General features: G+C 37.2%; 1 protein-coding gene across 1 annotated transcript in view; it reads right to left on the reverse strand.

Moving 5' to 3' along the window:
- LOC132636722 (nuclear pore complex protein NUP205) overlaps positions 1–18,137 on the reverse strand; it is a 36,771-nt gene that overhangs the window by 6,606 nt on the left and 12,028 nt on the right. Inside the window, exons 7-32 of the mRNA XM_060353723.1 lie at positions 17,413–17,498; positions 16,689–16,811; positions 16,379–16,609; positions 16,006–16,095; positions 15,035–15,196; positions 13,304–13,420; positions 12,996–13,202; positions 10,830–10,931; positions 10,582–10,713; positions 10,065–10,195; positions 9,866–9,985; positions 9,598–9,721; positions 8,978–9,175; positions 7,675–7,793; positions 6,709–6,859; positions 5,357–5,469; positions 5,194–5,275; positions 4,940–5,026; positions 4,750–4,827; positions 4,420–4,623; positions 1,184–1,276; positions 985–1,098; positions 671–841; positions 509–564; positions 358–430; positions 68–258 (exon numbers count right to left, since the gene is read on the reverse strand). Of these exons, the coding sequence (XP_060209706.1) occupies positions 68–258; positions 358–430; positions 509–564; positions 671–841; positions 985–1,098; positions 1,184–1,276; positions 4,420–4,623; positions 4,750–4,827; positions 4,940–5,026; positions 5,194–5,275; positions 5,357–5,469; positions 6,709–6,859; positions 7,675–7,793; positions 8,978–9,175; positions 9,598–9,721; positions 9,866–9,985; positions 10,065–10,195; positions 10,582–10,713; positions 10,830–10,931; positions 12,996–13,202; positions 13,304–13,420; positions 15,035–15,196; positions 16,006–16,095; positions 16,379–16,609; positions 16,689–16,811; positions 17,413–17,498 (3,355 nt within the window). The remainder of the gene's footprint in view (positions 1–67; positions 259–357; positions 431–508; positions 565–670; positions 842–984; positions 1,099–1,183; positions 1,277–4,419; positions 4,624–4,749; positions 4,828–4,939; positions 5,027–5,193; positions 5,276–5,356; positions 5,470–6,708; positions 6,860–7,674; positions 7,794–8,977; positions 9,176–9,597; positions 9,722–9,865; positions 9,986–10,064; positions 10,196–10,581; positions 10,714–10,829; positions 10,932–12,995; positions 13,203–13,303; positions 13,421–15,034; positions 15,197–16,005; positions 16,096–16,378; positions 16,610–16,688; positions 16,812–17,412; positions 17,499–18,137) is intronic.

Below are 18,137 nucleotides of genomic sequence, written 5' to 3' on the forward strand. Positions count from 1 at the left end.
CAGAGACTTCTTTTTGTCTCTACAGCAAAACCAAAAGAATAGATTAATCAAATATGAAGCATGATACCGCCGCCTCAATGCTTCTGATGATTCGTTTCTAAGAATTGCCAGTATCAGCTTGAATAGAATGGAATGGCATGCTCCATTAGATAATTGTTTTGTCATCATGATGTCAAGACAAGTGACAGTATCAGAGTTTAAACCACTAGGGCATAAGAATTTTTCATCACGTAGCTTGGCCATGCATGTGACACCAACCTACACAAATATCTTATAAAACTAAGAATAATAATAAAGGTACCTGATAATACATGGTGTCGCCACTTCAACAAACCAAGAAAATGAAAGAAGTACAACCTGCGTCAGTATCAGTGCCATCTTCAGTGAACAGTCGGGAGAACCAGAAGCACCGAGAGAGGCATCAAGCAACCTATGCATGGAAGTAAAAAGTGAGATGGGATAACAGATTAGCAACAAAACGGGGAAAAAAAAAAGGCATGTCACTCACTGAAATAATATTTCAGAACGGTTGGGAAGAGCGGATATTTTTCTGGAGGCAGAGACCTAGAAGAAAAATTGCATAAACAGGAAATGTTAGCCCTACACACTCACATACAGCAAAGTGTACCGACAAATTCAGAACCAAGAGACAAAGGAGAAGAAATGTGACCTCAACAATTTGAGACCAGCCAGTTAACATATGAAGCTGAGCTGCTTGTTCTTCAAGATTTTTGTTGTATTTCCAACCCCATCGTAACAGCTGTTGGATCGTATCTCGAATTTCATTTAGCTCAACTTCAGTATTGAACGAGGCATTCTGGGGATTAAGCAAGTTGTATTTCTGAAAGAGGGATAAAAATTTAAAAAGAAAAGTTATGTAGCACCTCCAGTGGGTGAAAATAATCTCACATGGCTAAAGGGATCTTATAAATAAAATAAAGGGACAAAAGAAAGGAAAAGTTGGAGTGCTGAGAAATAGTGCACCTGCCATAAATTGTCACGAAATGCAGCTAGATCAATTAAACGGTCTCCACGTTCTGAGTAATAGTAAATACCACCATTTTCAGAAGTAGTGGGATTGGTAAGTATATCTTCAGCCTGCAAATTCCAGAGAATGAAAAGACTACTCCCCCAAAAAATAAAAGCAAGGAAAAACTGATCCAAAACCGAACAAGGTTCCTACCAGAAACCCATATTTCGCGCTTGAAACTGCTTGTGAAGATTTCAACACAGTATCAGGAGATTTAAACTGGACAACTTCAAGCAACTCCAATACCTATACATAAATGCAAATGGAAGTTGTTCTAACTTTCTTTAATAATGAAAATAGAAGATACTTATCTTACTTATCCAAAAGAAAAGAAAGATCTTATCCAAAAAATATTAATAATAAAATCAAAGTTATGAAGAAAACACAAGTGACAAGGAAGGAATACCACAATAAGGGCTCATTTGGTTACCAGGATAACAAAATAATCCCAGTATAAAATTTGATATTGTTCTATACTTTGTTTGGTTGAATTTTTAATTTCGATGTTGAAGACATAAATCAATAGAAGTGTGCTCTCTCTAACTGATTGAGCTTTCAAATGAGATAGCCAGACACTACAAAATGGTACACGGAACAAGCAGAAATCATGGGTTCGAGTTTCATCACCAACCATTATTAAAAACCATCATGAAAAAGAATCAAGCCGCATATGAGGGAACGTGTTGAAGACATAATTAAGTAAATGAAAGTGTGCTTTTCCTATAGCTTAAGCTTTTATACCACATCCAATGTAGGACACAATCCACGGAGCCAGACGTGGACAAAACAAATAACAAGGCAAATCACTCTTTTGCCAAAGCCCTTGTCAAAATGTTATATTATGAAGCTTAAGGTTAAAATTAGAAACAAAATACTATCCAAATTTATCCAGCTTAAAATCAAACTTAGATTATGAACCGTGTTGAAGATATAAATAAGTAAATAAAAGCGAGCCCTCTCTACTAAACCTTTTGATGAGATGGTCACACGCTTCAACATTCTGTAAAGACAATACCTGTATAATTTTATATCGGGATCTTGGTATAGTTTTATACCACATCCAATGTGGGATAACAATCCAAGGATTAACTAGAGATGATAAAACAAATAACATTATGAAGTATACTTCTGCCAAAGCCCTTTTCAAAATGCTATATTATGAAGGTCAAGGTTAAAATTAGAAAAGGCTACGACAAAGTTCTAAGGGAGATCCTATGGAGATGCTTGAAGGCTAAAGGTGTACCTGTGGCGTACATTAGGGTGATCAAGGACATGTATGAGGGAGCCAAGACCAGGGTAAGGACAGTAGGAGGAGACTCAGAGCACTTCCCAGTTGTGATGGGGTTGCATCAAGGATCAGCTCTTAGTCCGTTTTTATTTGCCTTGGTGATGGATGAATTGACGCGGCATATTCAAGGTGAGGTGCCATGGTGTATGATTTTCGCGGATGACATAATCCCGATCGACGAGACTCGTAGCGGAGTTAATGCTAAGCTGGAGGGTTGGCGACAGTCTCTAGAGTCTAAAGGGTTCAAGCTGAGTAGGACCAAGACAGAGTACTTGGAGTGAAAGTTCAGTGAAGCACCCTCAAGAGGCTGGCGTGGAAGTGAGGCTTGGTACCCAGGTCATCCAGAAGAAAAGTAGTTTCAAGTATCTTGGGTCTATTAAACAAGGCAGTGGGGAGAGTGACGAAGATGTCACACATCGTATTGGGGCAGGGTGGATGAAATGGAGGCTCGCTTCCGGAGTGCTATGTGATAAGAAGGTGCCACCACAACTTAAGGGCAAGTTCTACAAAGTGGTGGTTAGATCGACTATGTTGTATGAGCGGAGTGTTGGCCAGTAAAGATCTCTCACGTTCAAAAGATGAAAGTTGCCGAGATGAGAATGTTGAAATGGATGTGTGGACACACCAAGAGTGACAGGATTAGGAATAAGGCTATCCGGGACAAGGTGGGAGTGGCCTCGGTGGAAGACAAGATGCGAGAAGCGAGATTGAGATGGTTTGGACATGTGAAGAGGAGAGACACAGATGCCCCAGTGCAGAGGTGTGAGAGGTTGGCCATGGATGGTTTCAGAAGAGAGAGGGGTAGGCCAAAGAAGTATTGGGGAGAGGTGATTAGACAGGACATGGCACAATTACAGCTTACCGAGGACATGACCTTAGATAGGAGGGTATGGAGGACTCAGATTAGGGTAGAAGGCTAGTAGATAATATCGTTTATCCTTTCAAATTAGTAGTCACATTATCGCGATATAAGTTCTTGTGCTTTGATTTCTGCTACTATTTGTTATTCTGTACTTTGATTATCTTATTTTGTCTGTGATAGCTACTGCCCCTTTGCAAACTACTCCATCATGGCTTAGTCGCTTTCGTTATTTTCATTTCCATATCGCTTTGAATTTCTTGGCCTTATCTGACCTCTTTTTATGCTTTCTATTGAGCCAAGGGTCTTTCGGAAACAGCTATCCTACCTTGGTAGGAATCAGGTCTGCGTACACTCTACCCTCCCCAGACCCCACGTTGTGGGATTACACTGGGTGGCTGTTGTTGTTGTTGTTGTAAGGTTAAAATTAGAAACAAAAATCTATCCAAGTTTATCCAGTTTAAAATCAAACCAACTTGGATTATACACTATATATCCATTTTTATTCCACTGAACGAAACAATAAGTACTAAACAATCCAACGATTATTAATCCTGCATTATGATCCCAGCATAATTTTGTAAACAAAGCAACGACTATCAAGGGGTTTGAAATAGCAACAACAGAAGCATTAGAAATATTTTGATAGCAGTATGCACAGGTTTGGAAGCAACTTATACATGACACCTTCTACATACTATAAAAGGGAATCAACATCAAAAGGGAGAAACTATGGCGAAAGTTGCTCTAAACGGTTCGGGAGATATCTCATAACTGTTGCAGACGAAGAGGAGGAAGAAATGATCGAGATATAGATAATGGAGGCGGCAGAAGTTAAGAACACATTGAACAGAGATTCGGGTATATGTAATGAACAATCTGGGTTATGTCACCACTTAACATAAGTGGAAGAATCAGAGCAAGGTGCATATAAATATGAAGACACAAGAAAACGTAAAAGTTCAGACTTGAAAAGAAATGTTTCAATGATTTTGAGCAAATGCTTGAGCTTCGTATGAACAAAAGGCAAATAAATTGTTGGCATGTTAAAAAGAATGTTGAGAAGTGATAGTAAAAGATGGCCAGAGAGAGGGACAAGAGGACAATGCAAATACAGCAAACAGAAGCATGAAATAAAATGCTTGGAATGTGTCATTAGTAACAATGAGAACAGTGCAAACACGACAGGATGTAATCATATTCCAAATATACTCATGACACACTGAGCAGTAAAAACTTTACCTTAGCTTTACTAATCATTCTGGCTCCATCAACTCCAGGAATGATTTGACGATACGGAGAAGATACACCGAGATCAACATCGTGTTCAAAAATTCCCTCTCCAAATAGTTGAGATAGAATACTTTGACAAGCTTCTCGATGAGTGGAAGTAGACATATCAGCCGCATGCAATTCTATTGTTAGCAGCTTCAACAGCCATGCTCTCTGAAGAAGCAGGGGACATGTGAAACCAATTAATTAGATCAACTAAGTAAAATTAGAGAAAAATTAAAGCATATTCACCTAGTAAAATAGACGAACGAACAAAGAACAACTAGCTCAAAAACAGACCTGATGAAGGGAACTGATACGAAGTGCCTGACTACTGTTCCTTTTGGGAAGTGGAGCAATACCAATTATATCCAGATGCTGTAAAGATAAATTTAAACAAATAATTGAGAAAAATATTGATCAGAAGAAGAATTTTTTTTTCTTAAATGTGGAGTACTATTTAAAATAATTTCAATCTATGCAGTCGCACCTGTACAAAGAACAAATACTTTTTGGTGCTCAACAAATCCATCATAGGATTACAAGTCAGGGGATCGGTACATAACTCATAAAGAAGCTGCATACAGTAACCAATTATAAGCTCACCAAAGTACAAGGAGTCATAACAGTTTCCAAGAACATAGAATGACAAAACTCTGCAGTTTAAAGTCAATAGACTTTTCACATGAAAAAGGCAAATAAACAAGAACATACACCCCGATACAATGATCAAACAATTCCAACCTGAAATGCAAATTCATGGAGCAAAGCATTGACATCGGGTTTCAGAAGTTTTTCCAACACATCAAGAATGATCTTCAAGCAACTGCAGTAGAAAGAACGAATTTCAAGTCAATAAAACAAAGGAGCACATAGTTAAAAAAACATATATCGATTGAAATAGAACCTATAGTGAAATTTTGGCTGAAGCACGGTCCTCTCAACAGCACCATCGACATCAAATTTGAGTAATAGATGCGTGATATTTGGGGCAGGCCGGCTAATATTATCAATAAGCAGCTGCAATTGAAGAACCAGAGAATCAGTAATGACTGCTACCAAAATTTTAAAGGAAAGGAGCACCAGCTTTGACCAAATTCGTTCTCTCATAAGTAATAATATTCACCAAAAAAGATTATCAGAAAAGGATGATTTTATTGACATCCAGCATCAAGTGAATGCTGGTGGGTATGTACGATTAGCACCATTACATGTCATGTTATGTGATATATGATTAGCACCATTACATGTCATATGTGCTCAAAAGATTAAACATGGTTTCTACATATGAAGACATATTGCCACAAAAAGACGTGAAGAGATGCATCTGTATTTGACTATAGTTACAGATTCTTTTCAGGATGCTACACCGACACCTAAGTAAGAGCATCGCTTTCCATTCAAATAGACTAGGCAAACTCATTTGAGGAATCAGAAGCTTTGGGAAAAGGTACAACTTAATTTCTTCTTAATGTCCCATGTTTAGGAACCCGCAGACTATGATTACCTAAAGAGAAAAAAGAGAACTTCAAATTCATAGCCAAAAAAAAGAGACAGAGAACTTCAAAGTAACAAACAAGAAACAGGGAAGCTTAATATTTTAATTAAGGATCGGGACTTGAGAAACTCATGAAGAAGGAAAACAGCGTATTACGTTAAATAAGGAAAATTAAATGTGCCCTCCACAAATATAAAATGCCGAAATATGTGAAATTGAAAGCAGAAAATAGTTATAAAAGCTAAAGGCGGAAATTCACAACACACCATACTGGGGAGACACTTATCTTGACATTCCAAGGGCAAACACAGTATTACTATATCTTTGTTTATAAAGAGTTTTTGAAGTTCTATTCCATCAACATATCCAATTAACATAGCAAGTTCTGGCAATAGATTCTATCAATTGTTTTTACTTATAGATTTCTCAATTAAAACTTATATTATTTGCATATAGCAATGCAGTGCCTTCTTAAAATGTTATTGGAAGACCTATTTTTCAAAGTAAAACTAGAAGATTCAAGTTCCCCTAATAGCACGTTGTCCAAGTAGATTAGTGTTACAGCTTATCATAACACAGTACAATACCAACTAATAAAGAAGACAGACTCCACCTCATTCAAAGTTTTCAGTTAAACATCCTTCTCCGCCATTCCGATCATTCCAGTTAAACTTGGCTAAAGAATACAGGATCAAGACTTATTGCTAGAGAGTAAAATCTATCATCATCCAGTTCTGAAGTCTTAGATCCAGGTAACTTACTTGTAGTATAAGAACACCTGAATCTTCACGGCAATCCTCTATGATTTGACATTCTTCAGATCGCAGCTCTAAGCAGGCAGCATAATCCTCAACCAAGCACCCTGCAGCATTGGATTTTAAGAGCAACTGAACAAGCCCAACCATGCGAGAACTGCCATCCACGTAAAAGCATCATCGATATTAGAAAACGGTACAGTAAAATAGAAAATGCAATCTTTTCTGAGTACTAAATGAGATGCCACCAATGTTATCAAAAGCGAAAAGCACAAAAAAGCTCTAAGGTCCATTGGGGCTTTAAGCGCAGATAACGCGTGGACTTTAATGGAAAAAGGTGCAACTGGAGGAAAGATACAAATTTATAGGTTTAGTCCAAGACTAATAATTATAAGCATCAATAATAAATATATGGACAGAGAAGTTGAAGGAAAAAAAAAAGTTACGATAAAGTGAAATATCAATTGTTCAATTGCTTAGTTTCACCCCCTCAGGAGACGCTCATTGGCAAGGAAAACTATGTCTTAGAGCCTTGATGACAACACTGAAGCGCACATTAAGCGAGGCGAAGCGCTCAACACGTTTTGAGCCACGCCTTTGACAACACTGGATGCCACATTTCTTATTTGGGTTGTCCTAGAATAGTTGCTATCCATAAAAAATAATTATAAGGGAAGAGAAAAAGTGGAAAACTGTAAAAGGTAAATGCCCCTTTTTTATGAAATAAGTAGCTTCATAGATGGCATCAAGAAGATGCAAAATAGTATAATAAATGTTATAAAAAGTATAGTAAAAGTTAAATGCCCTTATTTGGAAAGGTAAAAGATATAGTGCTGACGTGAAGGAGTAGAACATTTAATCATGTTGTTTGAACAATAAGGACTTGGAGAATGACAAAGATTTGCGGCTTAGGGAGTAGAAATGAAGAAAAGAAAAAAAAAAAGAAAAAAAAAAAGAGGATGAAAGGATTACCTTAGGATGTTCATTATTTTGATAGACGATTGCTGAATACGGGGCTGCAAATCATATCTAACATACTCCAATAAAGCCACAACTTGGTTCTGATCTTGTGAGAGAATGACATCCAGAGGCTGCATAGACAAGAAGCAACAGTTAGATAATGAGCTGACATCGAAGGAAAAGGCAACCACATGCAGCCAAACAACTCCAACCAAATTATATAAGTTTGAGTAGTGCGTAAACATGCTCACATGCAGCAAAGCAGAATAAGTTAGAAAATATTTTGCAGTAACTTTGATTCATTTAATGTCATTACTCTCCATCCACGAAAATGTTTCCCTTGTTATTCTTCCCTGAACCACCGGTAACTCGCTCGAGAAATTAAACATTTAATAATGCTTCTAGTGGCGACGACAAAACAATGCTACCTTGTAAAGTGGCATGCATAGTAAGAAAAACTAAAAGCATGGCTAGAACTATTCCTGTATGTTCTGGCCACTATGGAACCACTTTCCACTCGAAAGAGGTTCACAAATTAAACATGCCGGGGTAAACTTTTATTGACAAATAATGTCTTGCAAAATGTTTCTATGGGAAAATAAGTTGTACTAGCCGAAAATACAGCAAAAGAGGGTGGCAGCCAATAAGGAGTGTAAGAGACCCAGAATAGATACTTACAAACCCTAATCAAGGCATTCAAGAAACCGAATTCTAAATACTTTTAACACATATTCTTTCCCCGTAGCTAACAGAGATGTCAAAGATGAAAAGGGTAAAACAACACCCTGGTATGCTAGAGTTTGAAGTGCAAAGTGCTCTTACAAATCATGGCGCAGATGAAAAAATATACACACACACACAAATGTAACACACAAAAAGAATAGCATAAATGCAGAATTTAATAATTATTTGGACAAAAAAAAAATGAAAAAACTTATGATTAAGAAAAGCATATATGAAGTAAAAATCATGACTATAAGAGACTTGATTGATTTCAACAAAAATAATGTCAATAAAGTTCAAAAATCTATTTACTTTGATTTATGAATGTACGATAAAGTAATAAGTTATCGTAACTTGTTTTCTTATACTAAACTCCTTTCTTATGCCCAATCACCAAAAACCTAAGATCGTTTTAACTAATTGTAAATAAACAACTTACGACACTTTTACAATTGTAATAGGGTGTAATCAGCAAACAGTGATTACAAATAAATTAGTAAAAGATTATATTCAATCAAGTTAGCAGCTTCTTCCAGTGGATATTAGGCGAAAAGATAAAGCAGCAACTCACGAAGAGGTTTTGGATGCTTACCTGATACAAAGGACGCCAATACTCAGACACAGCTAAATCTTTCTCCAATATGAGATTTACAATTTCCAGAGAAAGCAGGACAGCTTTTTCGAGAAGTTGCCCGTAAATTTGTCTTGTTCTTTCAGAAATTAGATAATTGACTCCTGGTGATAGAATACTCATGATATTCCGGAACACAGTTTTACCACTCATAAAATCCTGCATAATAGCAAAAAGACTTTACATAACTGAGTCGCAAAAGATAAGCATGGCAATAGTAACTTAATGCATACCAATACTAGCAAATACTTACTCCCACTGTCACATTTTATGTGGTACCCCGAAAAAGAACATCTTTCTAAATTTAGAAACTATTTAACTTTATACTTACCATTTCACCCTTGATTAGATTATTTAGTCACACAAATGTTTATGGCTTATTTTAGACCACAAGTTTCAGAAGTCTTTCTTTCTTAAAATCTGTGCCTAGTGCCCATTCAAACAGTGACACATAAACTGGGATGGAAGAAGTATTATATATCAAATTTAAAAAGAAAAAAGATTTAAAGTTAAAACAAAATCAGATAGCATCAACAGGACAAAGACGCACTAAATAACAGAATAGTGTGAGGAATTAATACTTTCATCAACTCTATTACAGGCAGCTGCATCTGCAGTGGAGCACATTGCCCTGCTTCAGACAGTTGAGATTGGTCCACAACACTGTCAATATCCTCATCTCTGATACTATACATACTCAGCATCCTGCAAATAACATTATTGGACACGAAAGTTAGCAACTTCTTCCATAAAGTCTATAAGCAATGATCAAAGCCCCACAGACAAGGCCCAAGAGGGAAAAGACAAAAATGTAGAGAAGGCCATAGAGAAAATTGAGATAAGACTTGCATCTGGAAATGTTTGAGGCAAGCTATGACAAGTTGCCACTTCTCACAAGGATCAGCATAGGCTCTCTGCGGGAATGGTCCAAAGACATGATCATAAATGAATTTGAAGATGCCAATGAATCTGCAAAGAGGTAACTCGGAATGAGAAAGAATACAGTTGCCAAAGAATATTAAACGTGCAATCACCAAATGCCCAATACCTATGCCCTCTATCACTGACATCCTTTTCCGCGGCAATTAGTGTATTCAACAAGTTTATGAATGATATAGTTGAAGGGTATTGCTCCCTTCTAGCTTCTATTTCATTCAGCTCAAATCGCATATCATAAACCTGCATGAAAAAAGTTTTAGATGAGATAGTTTCCCCTTAAAATAGACGAAATAGAAGGAAGATGGAGAGAATAAGAAATTGTCCTGGGAAGGCACTGCCAATGCATTAGACCATGAAAAACAGTCACCGTACTAGAAAACCCAAAATTGCAACTTCATTCCAGACAGATTAACGGTCTTATCTTTTCCTTTATTTCCCGCCCAACCCACCCATTCCGACAGCAGTTCGGCACTACAGATCATCTCAATCAAGCTCTTAATTAATTGAACAGCTCAACTGTATGTACACAAGACTTCCCCAATTATATTAAATGATTATTACTTTGTTATATAAAAAAAGAATCAAATAGCGTGCAAGGTAGAGTAAATAACACAGACACCACCGACCTGTGTTGTCAAGGACTGTGTTGTGTTTCCCACGACTACAGGTAGATCATATTGCTCTAAATACCTCCAAGTTGTATCTTTCAGGACTGGTGATACTTGAACAAAAGTAGCTATGGCATTTCTTAATGCACCCTAATAATCACAGGTACAAAAAAAAAATTAGTAGCAGAACTCAGTGGCAGGATCTAACCATGAAACTGAAATCGCAACTAAACCAAGAGAGTCTGCATGAAAAACAGATGACCTACCTTAAGATAAGGAGGGACATTTTCATAACCAAGGAGCTTGAACAATGGCTCAATATCAGGGAACCAATTCTTCCTTTCTATGGGATTCGCATTTTCAACTACCTGCAGCACACCAAAACCATCTCAAGCCTGTTATATCTACTCACCAGAGCAGAAAATATATGTAGACAGAATTTCCTCTATAATGTCTTGAAAATGGTTCAAATTAGATGTTGAATGATCTCTCGATTGATAATTTGAGAAAAGAATAAAATATTCATTTCTGCCATAGTTTATTATAGGGTTTAGTGGAAGTACAAAATATACACATATGGTTGCATACTGTGGATGCATATTAAGGAAAATGGCCAGAATCCAGATAACCAAAGTCATAAAAAATTCGGCACCGGAGTGTCTAGAAGGTTAGAAGGTTAAAAGGTTAAATTCTGGATGATTTGCATAGCCCCATGGAAGATGAAACCCCACCCCGAAAACAAATATAGAGTTTGGCTTTGCAAACTGATGCAACTGGGGGTCAATGGCAGAGAAGGTAGAAACTGAATTATCATTCTTGTGAGGCTCTAGAAAGAATGGGAAACAGAGTGTCTACTTGAGCTATTAGGTAAGTAGGAAAAGAAGAAATCGGTAAATAAGGGCAGAGATGCTCTGTCATAGACAAAACATGGTGAAGGAATCTACTCAGTTAAATCCAAATACACAACAATGTCCTCTGTGTTGGTATACTGCTTGTACATGGAAGATTTTCCCATCATTAATAAAATTATTTACCTTATCAAAAAGCAATATAGTACTCTGCCAACCATGAAATATGGCCATGAAAGCTTTATCCGGAAAACCAAGAACATTCCAAGGCTAGCTTGTTCTGGATGGATTCTTTTGAACAAAAAAAGTATGACAGCGGTTAAACTTTTTAGCATTGGCTTTTCACTAAATGCCACTTATGTCATGCTAGACTGGATATGTAAATCATCATTGCCTTAGTTGTTCAGTAGCAAGGGAGATGTTGAAATTTATTCTTGAATCCTAGCTGGTGAACCAAGTCTTGTATCTATGGAGAATGGTAGAAGGACGAACCCATTATAGCCAGGTTCTGAAGCTGAAAACAGCAGATTTCTTGGTTTCCAAATGATGCGGAATTGTTTCCTATACTTTTAATCTTTTAAGTGTGTAACCCTAAAATTTTAACTCAGACATTCCACAGAAAGAAAGGGGTAAGGGCGCAGAAAAGCAAAATGAATTTATGGTATGCTTCCCCCCTTTTGCATGATATGGGCGCTACAGGAAAAGAACAGCAGGTGTTTTAATGGTGAACAAAGACCAGTAATCAGCTCAAGTACCTTCTGGATTTATGTTTAAATGGTGTAACCATGTGGTTATAAATGATATAGATCAGATATCAGACTTTGTCAGTTCCATCTACAACGGAAAAGGATATACGTGTCTTTCCTGATAAGCACCTTCTTGGGACTGAAAGTCAATGGAATATCTTTTCCTGTAATGCCCTTGTGCTTTCTCATAATTACTTTCTTGGAGCTGAGAGTTACTGGAATATCTTCACTTCTTTAAGACATAGAAAAAAGTAAAATCCTGACCCTGGAAACTCAAGTTTCCTATGATATGACAAAAGGATTTCAATCTATGTGAAAACAGGGAACAGCAGAGAGGCCTTTTTTCCCTTTGGTGTGGGGCGGACTGTGGGGCGATGAAGAGAAACCACTAAGTCAGAGAACAGTGTGAATGAAGCATTAGATTCGACAAATTTTGGTATATAATATATCCTAGAAGTTCCTAAAGAGAGACAAAGTTCCTAATATAATCGTTCCTGAATAAGACAAGACAACACAAGCTGGGAGATAAATGAAGCCTATTATGTTATCCTATTCTCTATGATATAATCTAACCACCAGCTTTGCAGTTTATCCAAAATTCATTACAATCAACCAGGGCTCTCCAAAATACAGGAAGTTTCAGACTTCGTGGCGACTAAAGACCCAGTTAATTATGAATATATCTATGAAGATATGTTCCCATACAAAGTTCCCCAAAACAAGAAATAAAATTTGTTGAGATAATGTTTCAACCACATTGTGTTCTAGTCTATAATGTAAAAAACTGTAAAGAACAAGATAAAAATGAGGCAGGCCAGTGATAACACTTATGACTTACCTTTTGCAGAACATTCAAGTAAGCAACAAGTGCTTTGGCATCTCCTTCCTGTATCTCTGGCAGAAGTGCCCTAGGACTTTGCAGGGCTTGCTTGAACTTTTCCTCATAAATTGATAGACAATCAAATAAAGTGCTCCATCCGATAGAACGGAATGTATTTCCCTGAAGTAACTCAAAAACTTTGGAAGCACCTTCAGCACTAGAAGCCTGGATTCAATGCATTACAATCACAAACTTTGTTGAAACTAGTTTATCATTAGAAGAGATGAAACATTCACCAACTTGGCAATATAGCCGAACTTACATACCAAGGTACTCAGCATTCTTAAAAATGCTACAAGTGTCTGAAAGTTAGTGTGATCCTCTCCGGCAAAGTTGACAAAAGTCCACAAAACATCATTACCAGAAAGAAGCTCAGGTTCTTTCTAATAAACGATCACAAACAATGAAGTCAAAGTAAGACGACAGACAATACGGGGAAAAGACAACAGAACAAAAATGGGAAAAGCCAGTGTTGTCAATGGTGAAAAGCTCTAAAATACGCCCCAGGACTATTAGGAATTTAAGCACAAAGCGCAACTTAAATGAGGGCTTGAGTTAAAAAAAGGCGCAATGATTGAAAAAAATAAAAATATATGTGTCCCGGAAAAAACGTAATGAATTCAATCATAATCTTTTTCTTAACAACTAATACACTTATATGCCGATTTTTTCTGATGAATAAGAATATTATTAACAAAAACGGCATTAACTAGCACGCATACAAGAAGTATACCAAAAAGTAGAAAATCCTACAAGAATACATGATTTGGTTGTTTATTACCACTCAATTCAAGGAACTCATGGACAATAAGGCGTATGACTTAATGCCCTTACCTACACTGAAGTGCAGCTTATGCGAGGCAAAGCGCCCTCCCTGAGCTTTTCTGAGCTTCAGGGCTTAAGCGCGCCTTAATGAGCCTTTGACGACACTGGGAAAAACAAAAGCAGTTCGTAAGTTTTGTCTCCACAACTTCATCCTTTTCTAACTTTTTTTAATATAATGGTGTCATGGCCGGCTTGCATGCACCGCAACTATTCCATCGATTACATGCATCCTCCCATTAGTTAGTACAAGAAAACCAAGGCCGCACCAAGGTTAGGCAGATGGGAAAATAATACCGAGCAATTTGTCTCTACTAGAATTAGAATAATGGTCTTCCATGGCTTTCTTTTCTTGTATTTTAATAACAGTGGTGTAGAGGCAACCTTGTGCGCACCTCGATTATTCCACCAAGTACCAGCTACCTCTCACCAATATACGTATCGCGTAACTCTACCTACAAAGGCTTAGGAGAAGAAATAACCTGTTTTATGTCTCTACTGGATTTGAACCCTTATCCATCATGATTGAACCAACTTTTTGACCATTAGCCACACCCCTAGGTCCTGGACTTCCATGGCTTTCATTCCAACTCCTTGACTGCTATATCACAACTTTAGGTTCATCTCTACAAACTCATGCTTAACGAGAATTCACTAAAACAACCTCAAGGCAATGCATACTATGTACAATGAACTTTGTCAATCCGAACAAGAAATACCCAAACAATGTCGATAAAACAATCATTAACGGGCTTCAAAAATCACATAAAAACATCTACCATAATGGGTCAATCTCTTCATGTTGTCATTGTGGCTCTACGACATATTCCGTACCAATGAGCATCTCCTGAAGAGGTGACTCTAAATAATAGATATTTCACTTTATCGGATTTTTTCTTCAATTTCTTCGTTCATATATTTGTTACTCATGCTTATTATTATTTGTGCCTTTTTCCATTAAAGCCCACGCTTTATTTGCACTTTGCGCTTAAACCCCTAACGGACCTTAGAGCTTTTTGCGCTTTTCGCTTTTGATAACATTGCCAAAAGGCCCACTATGTAACAGAAGACCCCAATACAAAGAGAACATCAGCATAAGATAGAAAACGACAAAACCTTCCCACCCACCAACCATCCCAAAAAGACGAAAAAAGGCAGCAGGAAAAGGCACTAACCTGGTAAATTTCACTCACAAACTCCAAGAGAGAGACAAAAGTTTGTGGTGCAGTTTCATCGGCCTTTTGAAAATGCCCAATTCCATCCACACCATAATCATGTGAAGTAGACACGCGGTACGGACTAAGCGCCGTCATAGCCTTCTCTTTGGCTTCTTTAACCTGTAATAAAAAAGTGACTAAGAAATTAAAAATAAATGAACAGGAAACCAATCTTTATGTTCCCACTCAGTAAATGACAAACATCTCATAGAAAAGCCAAAACCCCCACCACAAGATAATCTCAAAAGAAGATTACTTGATACCAATTTAAAGCTTCTTTTCAAAAAACCAACAAGCCACAGCCTATATCATGATGGTATGTTCAAACCATCTGAATATTTTAAGCAAACAATGAACAATAATCCCAGTTCTTCAGCTCATTCAAGAAAATAATCTTTCCGACTAAGAGCAAAGACTGAATAGAACAACAAAGAGCACATCCATGCAGTGCACCAAAATCATTCTCTAATTTATCAAAAGCTCTCCTCTCCATCACTGATAGCACATGTGATAGAGGAAGCAAAGACTCAAGCAACATATTTTAGGACTTGTAAGGGATTCAAGTCAGCAATATAAAGAACAAGATGACTAAAGAAAATAAAGATATGTGTTGCCAATATTCAAGCAATGAATCCAATCAGAAACCCAACATGAATCCTAGTCCACCCCAGAATCCCACGTATCAAAATGAAAAATCAATACAATCTAGAGTACCCAACTATACATGAGCATCTACAATAGTGAATGTGTAATTTATGCATTTGCTTTATAGGACATAAACTCAGACTCCTTTAATTACAAGTGCCTTAAAAAGAAAGAAATTACACAAATGGGTGGAAATAACAAGCATAACTTCTTTTTTAGAGGCAATTACAACCATTTACCCTCAAAAGAAATTAGAATCATTGCAGAAAAGAAACCAAACAAACCTTGTCCTTGGCCAGTGGATGGGACAAAAGGCAAGTTATCATCTTGTGCAAATAGGCATTGTACATGTAGATCATATCCTCATCATCATTCTGCCCATGAGAGATAGAAAAGAAACTTGAGATAATTAAAAAATGGAGGGACTAGACAACTACGAAAATACGGTCAAACCCACAAGCATAATATGCTACCAGGACCATGTTTTTGTTATACAGCTCAAAAAAATATGCTAATTATCCATGACAACTACAGGAATAAAATATCACGAGGCAGGTGAGTCATCACGAGGCAGTGCACAAAAAAGTTGAGAAGGGTAAGGAGAATTTCTAAGATAAAACGTCAGTAGTTGATAATCAGATGTAAGTCAATTCTCACCTGATAGGCAGGAGTTAGGAGGATCTTATCCAGCCAAGACAGGAAGACATTATTGGAGAATATAACTTCCAAGCATGAATAGATGCTCCTTATATCATTATTTGATGAAGCACTTGCAGATGTGTCTTTTGCATCAAGCCCGTCATGTATTAACATTAGATGTACAACCCATGCACTCCGTAAGCAATCAACATAGCCCTCAACAACAGGATCATTTCCAGCGACCATTACCTAGAAAAAAAAGTAATAGAGGGTTTAGAAAATGACAAACCACTAGTTGTCAAACATTTAAAGATGGTTGTCTGCTTACAGATTCCTGGAACTCATGCCTAAAGGATGCATCACGAGACAAGACCGATGTTTTATCAGGTACTGCACTCAATGCATCTGATATGAGAGCCACCACAAGAGAGAAGAGAAGACTATATGTTATCTGCAGTTTTTTCAAAGGAGGATCAGATAGAAGTATAGAGCAAAATACTAAAGAACAGGAAAAAGGGATAGCCAGAGGGTACACATGGCATGCAGTTTAAGATGGAAAATACTTTCATTCTCTCCTCTATTCGGCATTTGAAAAAGAAAAAGAGAATGTAGAGAAAATCTAAAGCAGGATAATTCTGGAGGCAAAACCACAAAATCAGAAGACTGGAACTCTTAAAAGGCACAAAAAGTGAAATGCTATGTAGAGACTGAAGCTGAGCGTTAAATCTCAATTCTGGGACAAAAGTTGAAATGGTATATAGAGACAGAGGCTGAGCTTTAAAATTTAATTCTGGCGAATAATGAAAAAATGAACTTCATGTAGTTTGATCTACATCAAAACAGTTAACAAATGATGATTGAGCATAAAGTATCACTTGGAGAAGTTACAAAGTTCTTATTTGAAAAGATACAGCTGCAAAAAGACCCATCTGTTAAATGCCTAAGAGTGATGCTTTAAGTTCTCAGCCAAACCACTAAATTATTACTTCTGATTTCATAATCAGTTATGCATCATTAAGCTTGAAAGAACCATGGTTAAAAACTGCAAAAACCTGATGGCTTAAAGTGTCAATGCTACCGGTAAGCCCTGCTGCACTATCCTTTAGAGCGGAAAAGACATCCGTCACATCTTTAGGGCCTACAACGAGAAAAATAGTAATTACTTTTTCAGTGGTAAAAGAGATAAGTAATTACAAATTAAAAAAAAAAATCGCTTTTAAAGGAGACTAAACGAGATGTGAAGCAGTCCAGGCATATATGCTATTCCTGACTACACTGCAAACTTGAAACACTGGCTAAGGAACATTGCTTCCTTTTGTGCTGTTCAAAGCGCATTGGAAGCTTCATTTTAAAAGTACACCCACTCAGGGGACAGTCATACAGAGAATCCAACAGGGAGAACCACAACATCTTTTTATAACGGTGGTAGCTGGACCAGCTTGTGGGCGCCTTGACTATTCCATCGAGTACCGGTTACCTCCCACCATCACAAATATCGATTAACTCCGCCCCCCAAGGCTTAGGCAAATGGAAAGGGGAGAACCAAGATATTAATTTAAGAATCAAATGAATACAGTCTCTTCTATGTCAGTCAAAAGCACATTGAGGGTGTTTTTTTACTTCAATGTTGGAGTCATATGCAGGAAAATAAGGCCAGAGACACGCAGATGTACCAGATAAGGAATGATTGAACTCCAACATACATAACTTCAAATAAATAACATTTTTGAGCATACAGCCCATAACTTCAGAAACATAAAACTGATATTATGAGCAT

This window comes from Lycium barbarum, chromosome 4 (genome assembly GCF_019175385.1).
Source record: "Lycium barbarum isolate Lr01 chromosome 4, ASM1917538v2, whole genome shotgun sequence".
NCBI classification, from domain to species: domain Eukaryota; kingdom Viridiplantae; phylum Streptophyta; class Magnoliopsida; order Solanales; family Solanaceae; genus Lycium; species Lycium barbarum.